The sequence below is a fragment of the Drosophila albomicans genome, chromosome 3, assembly GCF_009650485.2.
Source record: "Drosophila albomicans strain 15112-1751.03 chromosome 3, ASM965048v2, whole genome shotgun sequence".
Classification (NCBI taxonomy): Eukaryota; Metazoa; Arthropoda; class Insecta; order Diptera; family Drosophilidae; genus Drosophila; species Drosophila albomicans.
In genome coordinates this window covers 41541643-41554570 of record NC_047629.2, presented here as the reverse complement: position 1 = coordinate 41554570, position 12928 = coordinate 41541643, and the positions used below count along the sequence as shown (strand labels likewise).

Here is a 12928-nt window from a genome sequence, read left to right as displayed (position 1 = left end):
CTTAGCACCAATTATAGTGCTAACTGAGAGCTATAAGTTTCAATTTTTACAAAATTAAAATAATGTCTTGGCACTTGTTTTTTTTCAGTTTGAATGCGTACAAATGTCGCATTCGACATCAGAGAATTGCCCATATATATTCTTGATCAGCGTCAACAGCCGAGACGATCTAGCCATGTCCGTCTGTCCGTATGAAACACTGGATCTCAGAGACTATAAGAGATAGAGCTATAATTTTTCGACAGCATTTGTTATGTTTGCACGCAGATCAAGTTTGTTTCAAATTTTTGCCACGCCCACTTCCGCCCCCGCAAATCAAAACAAGTAACAAAGCTACAGTCGAGTGTGCTCGACTGTGAGATACCCGCTACCCAGTTTTAATAAAGCCTAAAATATTGCGGTATCATTTTCAAAATATACCGAATATACTGCAAAAATACTTAAAATATACCAAAGGTATATTTGGTATATCGATATAGTACACCATTCAAAATATACCATAGACGCTACAATATACCAGATTGTCAGCCAAAGCAACTAAGACCCCTAGTAAGTAGGCGTTTTGCCCATACAAAAGTATTTCTTTAATAACTTCGACAATTTCTATCCGATCGCAACCAGATAAAAATTGTGGAAGTTATTAAGGAAATACTTTTGTATGGGCAAAAACGCCTACTTACTAGGGGTCTTAGTTGCTTTGGCTGACAATCTGGTATATTGTAGCGTCTATGGTATATTTTGAATGCGGTACTATACCGATATACCAAATATACCATTTGGTATATTTTTAGTATTTTCGCAGTATATTCGGAATATTTGAGAAAAATACCGCAAAATACATTTCTTTTATTCAAAATGGGTAGCGGGTATTTCACAGTCGAGTACACTCGACTGTAGCTTTCTTACTTGTTTTTATCTCAATATGAGGTTTATAATCTGTTTTATTTAGTACTTCTAAACTAACTAATATTCTTAAAATAGTTTAACAAAAATTAAAAATTTTTTTGTGAATTTCATCTTAGAAGCAAAATCAATAAATACTTTTAAAGTAAATAGTTCAGAAGATTTTAATATGTTTAATAGTATATTTTACATGGTAAACTATTTTACCTAATACTTTTAAACTAAATAAACCTTTTAAAACAGTTTAGCCAACAGTTTGATTTCTTTCTGTAGTGTATTTTATGAGATTAATGATTTTACTGAATGCTTTAAAAGTAAATACGTTAGCAATTGTTTAGCAAGAATATAGTAATTTTATATCTCAACTTTAATTAAATGTTTATTTATTATTTTAGCACAATAAGCTAAAGCTTTTAAATGACGGATCTAGTCACTAACACATAATTTTAGTATTTCTTATATGGTATTTTTTTATGTATAAATATTTTGTTCTAATTAAACTAATTTAAGTGGATATTTTCATATGGTAAATATTTTCAATTTTTATTAAAGTTTTTAAGTCATTTGCACGTTGGAAAACTAAACTATTCTTAAAATGTACTATTCTATATTAAATAAGTGTCAAAATTGATGATTCAATTGAAATAAATAAATTTTTGAACAGCTTCATCCCCAAAAAATGAAAATGAAGGAGTTCGTATTATCTTTAAAATATACCAATAAAATATTATACTAAGAATACCAAAATGTATGTTTGGTATATCAATATATTATTTTTGACATCTAAGCCAATCTGATCTTCGTGTAACAACAATTATTTCGTTACCCATAAAATAATTGTTGTTACACGAAGCGGGTATTTCACAGTCGAGCACACTCGACTGTAGCTTTCTTACTTGTCTTATTTCAATTTTTAGTTTCTCAATATTTACTATTACAGAAAAAAATGTTATCATGAAATCTCATTGGACTTTCTTTCTTTTTATTTAATAATAGTTCCTTCTAATTTTGTATATATAGTTTTCATTTAAGAATAAATAAGTAAGTAAATAGATATGAAAAACCTTCCATGTTTATATATATATTTTTTTTTTAAATAATAACGAAATGATAACAAAGAAAGGTGCACTGTTACCTAACTGAGCCACTTAAACAAATCAGAAATAATAAACAGAAAATTAATTATGTTAGCAGCACATAATAAATATAAAGTAAATAAACATTGTGTAAATTGAACCTAAGGATATAAGGAAATCGCTGTTAATTATTAGGTCAAGACCCGAGCCAGCAGGTCTTGAGGATGACATCGTTTAAGTCTTCTCCTGACTGTAGTGCGATGAGCTGGCGTTAGGCGCTTAGCCAGGCTGTTAGGGTGACCTCCAAGCCTCTCTGTATATTTTTGGGGTCCATCTTTATAACATTATTATTTCATTTAATAAACTGAAATAAAATAATAAGATTTATTTAATTATTTTTAATTTTTAAAATTTAAGCTGTTATAAAAGAAATATTTGAGGATCAACTATTGACCAAAAATAATGAAATGATGATTAAACTTGGCCTACATAATAAATTCATTAGTAATCATGCGAGTCACTCAATTTTAATCAGTTCCGAATCCAAAATCTTGTTCAACACTCTTATCAGTTGAAAAATCTGGCCAATCGTAGAGCATTTCAAGTTCGTTTTGATTGCTGTTTGATTAACGGCTTTTGTTTCTGTGCACTTAGATTGATTACGGGAGGAGGGGGAAAAACAAAAAGTATTTAATTAAAAGTCAATTTGAAATTGGAATTAGGTGTGAGGAAGTGAGTGCACATAATGATCATTACTGTAGACATAGTCAACACTGGAACGAATTTAATCAATCGAAATGTGCGGCGATAAGAGCAAATTCTATTTCAAGACAAATCAGAAACAAACTCAACAATATTTGCAGTTCTTATCTAACCTTTGATCGCGTTAATCTCGAAGAATAGGTCGATGTTTAGCTTTAATTAAATGAAATATAATGAATGAAAAATAAAATAAAGCTTTCAGCTGAACAATAATGATTTAATCTATTTACATTGGGAATTTACCATTTCAGCATAGCTGGGTTCGCTTTACGACAGGGATTATCCCTGAATGATGATGGAAATGCCCAGCACTCGCTGCCATGATAACCGTGATAAGCGGCAAATTGCTTTAGCAGTAGTCCAAGATATATGACACCCTCGATTTTGTAGGTGACTTGCCTATAAAAGTGTGTCCAAGTTGGTCAAGTTGAATCAGTTGAAAGTCAACATGAAATTCGCCTGTGCAACCGCGCTCCTGCTAGCCGCCGTTATTGGCGCCCAAGCCTCCGTCGACTGGCAGTCGGTCAAGTCGATGGACATTGAGGTCGATGTGCCCATCTCCCATCGTGCTAGTGCTCCGTCGGGACGCATCACCCGCGGCGAGACCGCCGGACGCAATCAGTTCCCCTACCAGGCGGGTCTGTTGCTCTACGTTGCTGGCGGCGCTGCTTGGTGCGGTGGCTCCTTGATCAGTGATCGTTATGTGCTCACCGCTGCCCATTGCACGGACAGTCTGACCACAGGTGTGGATGTATATTTGGGTGCCTGGGATCGTACCGATGGCCGCGAGAACGGACAACAGATCATCTTTGTGGAGACAAAGAATGTTTTTGTTCACGACGACTGGGATTCTGCGCTGACCCGCAACGATATCTCGCTGATCAAGCTGCCCGTGCCCATTGAGTTCAATGAGCACATTCAGCCCATCAAGCTACCCGCCAAATCCAACACCTACAACACCTATGCCGGCCAACAGGCTATTGCCTCCGGTTGGGGCAGGATCAGTGACTGTAAGTGATTGCTAGCCACATAAAAGTTTTTCACTTTGATTTGCTACAACTTCCCATTTGCAGCTGCCACCAGTGCCACCGATATCCTGCAATACATCAGTGTGCCCATCATGAACAACTCCGGCTGCAAACCCTGGTTTTTCGGTGCCGTTTACGAGACTAACATCTGCATCAAGACCACCGGAGGCACCTCCGTCTGCAACGGCGACTCTGGCGGTCCCTTGGTGTCGGCTGAGACTGGTGAGCTGATTGGTGCCACATCCTTTGGCAGTCCTCTCGGCTGTGAGGTTGGCTGGCCCGGTGTCTTCACCCGTGTCACCTCCTACTTGGACTGGATCGAGGAGATCAGCGGCGTGACCAACAGTGGATTCTAAATGCCAAAATAATCGTTTGCTTTTAACTTACAAAATAAATGTTTATTGAAGCTACAAGAAATAATAATCGGATTCCGATTTGGTTTTCGATTTTGATTTGGATTTTGTATGGGGACGTCGTGAGCTTGCGACGGCAAACGATACATCATCCTATTTGCTCTCATCCGATTGCGGCAACGGACGATGCACGTCCAGTTCATCGGAAAGATCATCGTCACTATCGTGAAATTCTGAATTCTGGCCTCCGTGATGTCCTGATGCGAATGCACGCCCGTCTCATCGCTAATCCAGTCCAGATACGATGCAACCTTGGTGAATGCAGCCGGATAGCCACGATCGCAGCCATAGATGCTGCCAAACGACGTGATGCCCACCAACACACGTTTCTTGGAGTGCTTACGCTGCAAGACGAGTGGACCACCCAAATCCCCATTGCATGTGGAGCGTGCATTGCGACCGCAACGGGGAAATTTCATTAGTTGTAGCCACATTGTGAGACACCTTAACACTCACCATTGAAGCTGACCGCGTGTGGCAGACGTATGAGTGCAATGTTATCCTTCAGTCGCTTGGGATTCCATGTGGGATAATTGTGAAAGTTGCTGCTGGGCACCATTACACGCACCTGACCCGACTCCTTGGCGATCTTGATCTCGTTGGCGCCCAGAAAAACCAAGGCGCGCTTGCCATCAGAAGAAATACAACCAAGTGGAGAGAGTTTTTAAGTCTTATGTTAAATATTGAAGGAATAAGGAATGATCAGTCAGCCAAGATGTTTTACTTCAAATATCCTAACTATAACATATTTAATATTATTAAACAATCCTTGCTTAATCAAAATTTGCATTAGATAGTAAATTGTTTGCCTTCATTTTCTTTTATTTTATGTTAAATATATTTAATACATACATATAGTAAATACTATTATCAGCATTATATGATAATATAATCATAAATTGAAGACTCTTTGCATTATATAATAATATATGTATAATCATAAATTGAAGACACCTTATGTATCAATAGAGCAATGGCGGCGTTTCAACTCAAATATAAATTCGAGTGGTAGTGTTTTTTGTGGCACCCTTTGATTCAAAATTTTGAAGAACAATTGGGGAAATTATTGCCAAAAATAATAATTTATATTAACAGATCACGATAACTTATAAAATCCTAGTCTGATCCCATTGTGTCCATGGATTGCCTAATACTTGGCCGATTGGAAACTGCTCACGATTGTTACCTCGGCGCCGCTTTTGCTGGCCGTCTTGACACCGTTTGTTGTGCCCGAGTCGGCACGTTGGCTGGTCTCCCAGGGCAAGGTGGATAAAGCCATTGGCATACTGAAGATGTTGGATAAACGCAATGGACGCCAAGTACCGCTGCAGACGTATCAGCACTTTGGCGACAGCTGCAAACGGATGCGAGATCAGGAACAAGCACAGAATGCCAGCTATTCGGTGTTGGATCTATTCAAGTCCAGCATCAGTTGAAATGTCTTTCCTTAACATTTTCGTTTATTGTGTCAGAAACAGTTCAAGTGCAACTCGAAATGATTGAAATGCTAAAGGGAAGTGAAAATAACTTTTGCAAATTGCATTTTTTGTAGTTTTAGATAACTTTGATTTTATTGAATTTAAATACAAAATGATACAAATTGAATTGTGTGTAAACAAATATGAAAAAAGTTACTGTGTATTGAAGCATAGTATATTTTATATGGATTACTCAATTTTTTTGATCTCAATATGAGTTGCTAGCTAGTTCATAATCTGTTTTATTTAGTACTTCTAAACTAACTAATATTCTTAAAATAGTTTAACAAAAATTAAAAAATTTTGTTGTGAATTTCATCTTAGAAGCAAGTTCAATAAATACTTTTAAAGTAAATAGTTAAGAAGATTTTAATATGTTTAATAGTATATTTTACCTGGCAAACTATTTTACCTAATACTTTTAAACTAAATAAACCTTTTAAAACAGTTTAGCCAACAGTTTGATTTCTTTCCGTAGTGTATTTTATGAGATTAATGATTTTACTGAATGCTTTAAAAGTAAATAATACGTAAGCAATTGTTAAGCAAGAATATAGTAATTTTATATCTCAACTTTAATTAAATGTATATTTATTATTTTAGCACAATAAGCTAAAGCTTTTAAATGACGGATCTAGTCACTAACACATAATTTTAGTATTTCTTATATGGTATTTTTTATGTATAAATATTTTGTTCTAATTAAACTAATTTAAGTGGATATTTTCATATGGTAAATATTTTCAATTTTTATTAAAGTTTTTAAGTCATATGAACGCTGGAAAACTAAACTATTCTTAAAATGTACTATTCTATATTAAAGAAGTGTCAAAATTGATGATTCAATTGAAATAAATTAATTTTTGAACAGCTTCATCCCCAAAAAATGCAAATAAAGGAGTTCGTATTATCTTTAAAATATACCAATAAAATATTATACTAAGAATACCAAAATGTATGTTTGGTATATCAATATATTATTTTTGACATCTAAGCCAATCTGATCTTCGTGTAACAACAATTATTTCGTTACCCATAAAATAATTGTTGTTACACGAAGCGGGTATTTCACAGTCGAGCACACTCGACTGTAGCTTTCTTACTTGTCTTATTTCAATTTTTAGTTTCTCAATATTTACTATTACAGAAAAAAATGTTATCATGAAATCTCATTGGACTTTCTTTCTTTTTATTTAATAATAGTTCCTTCTAATTTTGTATATATAGTTTTCATTTAAGAATAAATAAGTATGTAAATAGATATGAAAAACTTTCCATCTTATATGACATTATTATTTCATTTAATAAACTGAAATAAAATAATAAGATTTATTTAATTATTTTGAATTTTTAAAATTTAAGCTGTTATAAAAGAAATATTTGAGGATCAACTTTTGACCAAAGATAATGAAATGATGATTAAATCATTCGAGTCACTCAATTTTAATAAGTTCCGAATCCAAAATCTTGTTCAACACTCTTAACAATTATCAGTTGAAAAATCTGGCTAATCGTAGAGCATTTCAAGTTCGTTTTGATTGCTGTTTGATTAACGGCTTTTGTTTCTGTGCACTTAGATTGATTACGGGAGGAGGGGGAAAAACAAAAAGTATTTAATTAAAAGTCAATTTGAAGTTGGAATTGGGTGTGAGGAAGTGAGTGCACATAATGATCATTACTGTAGACATAGTCAACACTGGAACGAATTTAATCAATCGAAATGTGCGGCGATAAGAGCAAATTCTATTTTAAGACAAATCAGAAACAAACTCAACAATATTTGCAGTTCTTATCTAACCTTTGATCGCGTTAATCTCGAAGAATAAGTCGATGTTTAGCTTTAATTAAATGAAATAAAATGAATGAAAAATAACAGCTGAAATGGAAATGAATTGTGAAATTTTGATTTATTTAGCACAACATTTATTATACTCGCCACCCATAGGGTAGAAGGGTATTATAACTTTGTAACAGGTAGAAGGAGGCATCTCCGACCCTATAAAGTGTATATATTCTTGATCAGCGTCAACAGCCGAGACGATCTAGCCATGTCCGTCTGTCCGTCTGTGTGTCTGTCCGTCTGTCCGTATGAAACACTGGATCTCAGAGACTATAAGAGATAGAGCTATAGTTTTTTTTTCGACAGCATTTGTTATGCTTGCACGCAAATCAAGTTTGTTTCAAATTTTTGCCACGCCCACTTCCGCCCCCACAAATAAAAAAAAACGAATAACAAGCGTAATTTTAAAGCTAGAGTTGCGAATTTTGGTACACTCGAGCACACTCGACTGTAACTTTCTTTCTTGTTTTCTTTACTTTTGTTGTTGTTACTGTTGAAATGTTTAAAGATGTCGCTAAACTAAATTAGAGCTTTCAGCTGAACAATACTGATTTAATCTATTTACACTGGGAATTTACCATTTCAGCATAGCTGGGTTCGCTTTATGATAGGGATTATCCCTGAATGATGATGGAAATGCCCAGCCCGCGCCTAGATCTAAATTGAACTTATCACTATCATTGATCAAAGATTATACTTCTTAATAGTCTGAGCTGTGGCAGGAGAATTACTAAATTGTTAATCAAATCTGTTTTCTAGCCATGATAACCGTGATAAGCGGCAAATTGCTTTAGCAATAGTCCAAGATATATGACACCCTTGATTTTGTAGGTGACTTGCCTATAAAAGTGTGTCCAAGTTGGCCATTTGAATCAGTTGAAAGTCAACATGAAATTCGCCTGTGCAACCGCGCTCCTGCTAGCCGCCGTTATTGGCGCCCAAGCCTCCGTCGACTGGCAGTCGGTCAAGTCGATGGACATTGAGGTCGATGTGCCCATCTCCCATCGTGCTAGTGCCCCGTCGGGACGCATCACCCGCGGCGAGACCGCCGGACGCAATCAGTTCCCCTACCAGGCGGGTCTGTTGCTCTACGTTGATGGCGGCGCTGCTTGGTGCGGTGGCTCCTTGATCAGTGATCGTTATGTGCTCACCGCTGCCCATTGCACGGACAGTCTGACCACCGGTGTGGATGTCTATTTGGGTGCCTGGGATCGTACCGATGGCCGCGAGGACGGACAACAGATCATCTTTGTGGAGACAAAGAATGTTTTTGTTCACGACGACTGGGATTCTGAGCTGACCCGCAACGATATCTCGCTGATCAAGCTGCCCGTGCCCATTGAGTTCAATGAGCACATTCAGCCCATCAAGCTACCCGCCAAATCCAACACCTACAACACCTATGCCGGCCAACAGGCTATTGCCTCCGGTTGGGGCAGGATCAGTGACTGTAAGTGATTGCTAGACACATAAGAGTTTTTCACTTTGATTTGCTACAACTTCCCATTTGCAGCTGCCGCCAGTGCCACCGATATCCTGCAATACATCAGTGTGCCCATCATGAACAACTCCGGCTGCAAACCCTGGTTTTTCGGTGCCGTTTACGAGACTAACATCTGCATCAAGACCACCGGAGGCACCTCCGTCTGCAACGGCGACTCTGGCGGTCCCTTGGTGTCGGCTGAGACTGGTGAGCTGATTGGTGCCACATCCTTTGGCAGTCCTCTCGGCTGTGAGGTTGGCTGGCCCGGTGTCTTCACCCGTGTCACCTCCTACTTGGACTGGATCGAGGAGATCAGCGGCGTGACCAACAGTGGATTCTAAATGCCAAAATAATCGTTTGCTTTTAACTTACAAAATAAATGTTTATTGAAGCTACAAGAAATAATAATCGGATTCCGATTTGGTTTTCGATTTTGATTTGGATTTTGTATGGGGACGTCGTGAGCTTGCGACGGCAAACGATACATCATCCTATTTGCTCTCATCCGATTGCGGCAACGGACGATGCACGTCCAGTTCATCGGAAAGATCATCGTCACTATCGTGAAATTCTGAATTCTGGCCTCCGTGATGTCCTGATGCGAATGCACGCCCGTCTCATCGCTAATCCAGTCCAGATACGATGCAACCTTGGTGAATGCAGCCGGATAGCCACGATCGCAGCCATAGATGCTGCCAAACGACGTGATGCCCACCAACACACGTTTCTTGGAGTGCTTACGCTGCAAGACGAGTGGACCACCCAAATCCCCATTGCATGTGGAGCGTGCATTGCGACCGCAACGGGGAAATTTCATTAGTTGTAGCCACATTGTGAGACACCTTAACACTCACCATTGAAGCTGACCGCGTGTGGCAGACGTATGAGTGCAATGTTATCCTTCAGTCGCTTGGGATTCCATGTGGGATAATTGTGAAAGTTGCTGCTGGGCACCATTACACGCACCTGACCCGACTCCTTGGCGATCTTGATCTCGTTGGCGCCCAGAAAAACCCAAGGCGCGCTTGCCATCAGAAGAAATACAACCAAGTGGAGAGAGTTTTTAAGTCTTATGTTAAATATTGAAGGAATAAGGAATGATCAGTCAGCCAAGATGTTTTACTTCAAATATCCTAACTATAACATATTTAATATTATTCAACAATCCTTGCTTAATCAAAATTTGCATTAGATAGTAAATTGTTTGCCTTCATTTTCTTTTATTTTATGTTAAATATATTTAATACATACATATAGTAAATACTATTATCAGCATTATATGATAATATAATCATAAATTGAAGACTCTTTGCATTATATAATAATATATGTATAATCATAAATTGAAGACACCTTATGTATCAATAGAGCAATGGCGGCGTTTCAACTCAAATATAAATTCGAGTGGTAGTGTTTTTTGTGGCACCCTTTGATTCAAAATTTTGAAGAACAATTGGGGAAATTATTGCCAAAAATAATAATTTATATTAACAGATCACGATAACTTATAAAATCCTAGTCTGATCCCATTGTGTCCATGGATTGCCTAATACTTGGCCGATTGGAAACTGCTCACGATTGTTACCTCGGCGCCGCTTTTGCTGGCCGTCTTGACACCGTTTGTTGTGCCCGAGTCGGCACGTTGGCTGGTCTCCCAGGGCAAGGTGGATAAAGCCATTGGCATACTGAAAAAGTTGGAGAAACGCAATGGACGCCAAGTACCGCTGCAGACGTATCAGCACTTTGGCGACAGCTGCAAACGGATGCGAGATCAGGAACAAGCACAGAATGCCAGCTATTCGGTGTTGGATCTATTCAAGTCGCCGCGCTTGCGTCGCACCACCTTGCTGCTCATTGTCATCTGGATGGCCATATCTCTGGTCTTCGATGGCCATGTGCGTAACGTGGGCTCCCTGGGTCTGGACATCTTCTTCACATTTACCGTTGCCAGTTTTACTGAGCTACAGGAATAATAAACATTTCTTTGCAAATTTATATATGTATGTATTTAGCAAGTTACTCAATCTTTTAGAGATTTTCCCACAAAATGTTTTCATATTTAAGTGTGCACCTTTCACAAAATAATTATACCCGCTACCCATAGGGTAGAAGGGTATTATAACTTTGTGCCGACAGGAAATGTATGTAACAGGTGGAAGGAGGCATCTCCGACCCTATAAAGTATACATATTCTCGATCAGCGTCAACAGCCGAGACGATCTAGCCATGTCCGTCTGTGTGTCTGTCCGTCTGTCCGTATGAACTTCTAGATCTCAGAGACTATAAGAGATAGAGCTATAATTTTTTTTCGACAGCATTTGTTATGTTTGCACGCAGATCAAGTTTGTTTCAAATTTTTGCCACGCCCACTTCCGCCCCCGTAAATCAAAAAAATTGAATAGCAAGCGTAATTTTAAAGCTAGAATTGCGAATTTTGTATATACAAGTATATACAATAAAAAAGTATAGTATTTATGATTCCTGAAAATTTGGTTGCGATCAGATAAAAATTGTCGAAGTTATTTAAGAAATACTTTTGTATGGGCAAAAACGCCTACTTACTAGGGGTCTTAGTTGCTTTGGCTGACAATCGGTATATTGTGACGTCTATGGTATATTTTGAATGCGGTACTATACCGATATACCAAATATACCATTTGGTATATTTTTAGTATTTTTGTGGTATATTTGGTATATTTTGAGAAAAATACAGCAAAATATATTGCTTTTATTTAAAATGGGTAGCGGGTATCTCACAGTCGAGTACACTCGACTGTAGCTTTGTTGTACCTACTTTTAAATGGTTATTTTCATATGGTTAATATTTTAAAATTTTATTAAAGTCATATGCACGTTGGAAAGCCAAACTTGTCTGAATTTATGATTCAATTAAAATAAATTAATTTTTGGACAGCTTCATCCCCAAAAAATTAAAATAAAGGAGTTCGTATTATCTTTAAAATATACCAAACTAATATACCAATAAAATACTTAAAATACCGAAATGTATATTAAAGCAAACCTGATCCGCGAACAAAAACAATTATTTTATGGGTAACGGGTATAGAAATACTCATTCGCTTGCACATTTATCTATTTTAATTATGCACACAAATTTATTACCTAAAGATGTAGCAAATTGAATCGATTGAGTGTCATTCTGCAGATCAATTGTATCTGTCCCCTATACGATGTCAACTTTAAACTGACATCACAAGTCCATCAACAGCTTTGGCAGCTAATTGAATAGCATCCGCTTTGGGTTCACACCAAATAACAATAATAATAATAATAATCATGTTGCTGGCATAATATATGTATATGTTTTGTAATCTGCCCTGTCCGTCGACACTTTCGACGCATTCGAAATGAGTTTTGCGCTGGCGTAGAGAACAGTTCGTAATCATATTATGAGTATGTCACACTTCAATTACTGTCAGCGACCGTATTTTGTGTATTAATAATTTTCACAAAAACATTCAACTGTGTGGGACAGTTGCAGGAACCAAAATATCAGTCAGCGTCATGTGACACAACTCTCGCTCAATGTTGTCGCTGGCAATGTCACCACACGTTTTGCATTAGAAATGCCAATGACTTGGGAAGATGAGAAGCAGTCGGCAGTGAAGCAGTCAGCATGTGGCATGTGGCAAGCGACGACGACGTCAGTGTGTCTGGCTAAAGTAAGTTTTTACACTGAAAAAAAAACATATTATAAAATCAAGATTTTGGTTTTAGTACTGCATATTTCCCTCTATGAAGACATGAACGATCTCGAAGTTAGAAAACAAGTCTTGACATAAAGCCAATTATATTTATATTAGTAAACGAGTAAGAAAGCTTCAGTCGAGTCTGCGACCCGTTAAATGATTATTTTAAATAAAATCAAAACAGTGCGGTGTTTTTCTTTAATATTCCAAATTAATATACCACAAAAATACTTAA

At 37.2% G+C, this 12928-nt stretch overlaps 3 protein-coding genes across 3 annotated transcripts in view; all 3 read left to right on the top strand.

Moving 5' to 3' along the window:
• LOC117571626 (EGFR adapter protein) overlaps positions 1-12928 on the top strand; it is a 135854-nt gene that overhangs the window by 88038 nt on the left and 34888 nt on the right. The gene's annotated exons all lie outside the window — the stretch shown is intronic.
• Positions 3158-4202, top strand: LOC117571484 (brachyurin-like). Its single transcript, XM_034253649.2, has 2 exons — positions 3158-3751; positions 3815-4202. The coding sequence occupies exons 1-2, from the start codon at positions 3190-3192 to the stop codon at positions 4123-4125; spliced, it is 873 nt and encodes a 290-aa protein (XP_034109540.1). The 5' UTR covers positions 3158-3189; the 3' UTR covers positions 4126-4202.
• Positions 8385-9390, top strand: LOC117571440 (brachyurin-like). The gene is made up of 2 exons (XM_034253583.2): positions 8385-8950; positions 9014-9390. Exons 1-2 carry the CDS (start codon positions 8389-8391, stop codon positions 9322-9324), a joined length of 873 nt encoding a protein of 290 aa, XP_034109474.1. The 5' UTR covers positions 8385-8388; the 3' UTR covers positions 9325-9390.

Bases quoted from the DNA above. Each gene is read 5' to 3' on its own strand.
- LOC117571484 (XM_034253649.2), top strand. From the start codon at position 3,190: ATGAAATTCGCCTGTGCAACCGCGCTCCTGCTAGCCGCCGTTATTGGC. The intron at 3,752-3,814 runs GTAAGTGATTGC...TCCCATTTGCAG, and splicing joins TTGGGGCAGGATCAGTGACT to CTGCCACCAGTGCCACCGAT.
- LOC117571440 (XM_034253583.2), top strand. From the start codon at position 8,389: ATGAAATTCGCCTGTGCAACCGCGCTCCTGCTAGCCGCCGTTATTGGC. The intron at 8,951-9,013 runs GTAAGTGATTGC...TCCCATTTGCAG, and splicing joins TTGGGGCAGGATCAGTGACT to CTGCCGCCAGTGCCACCGAT.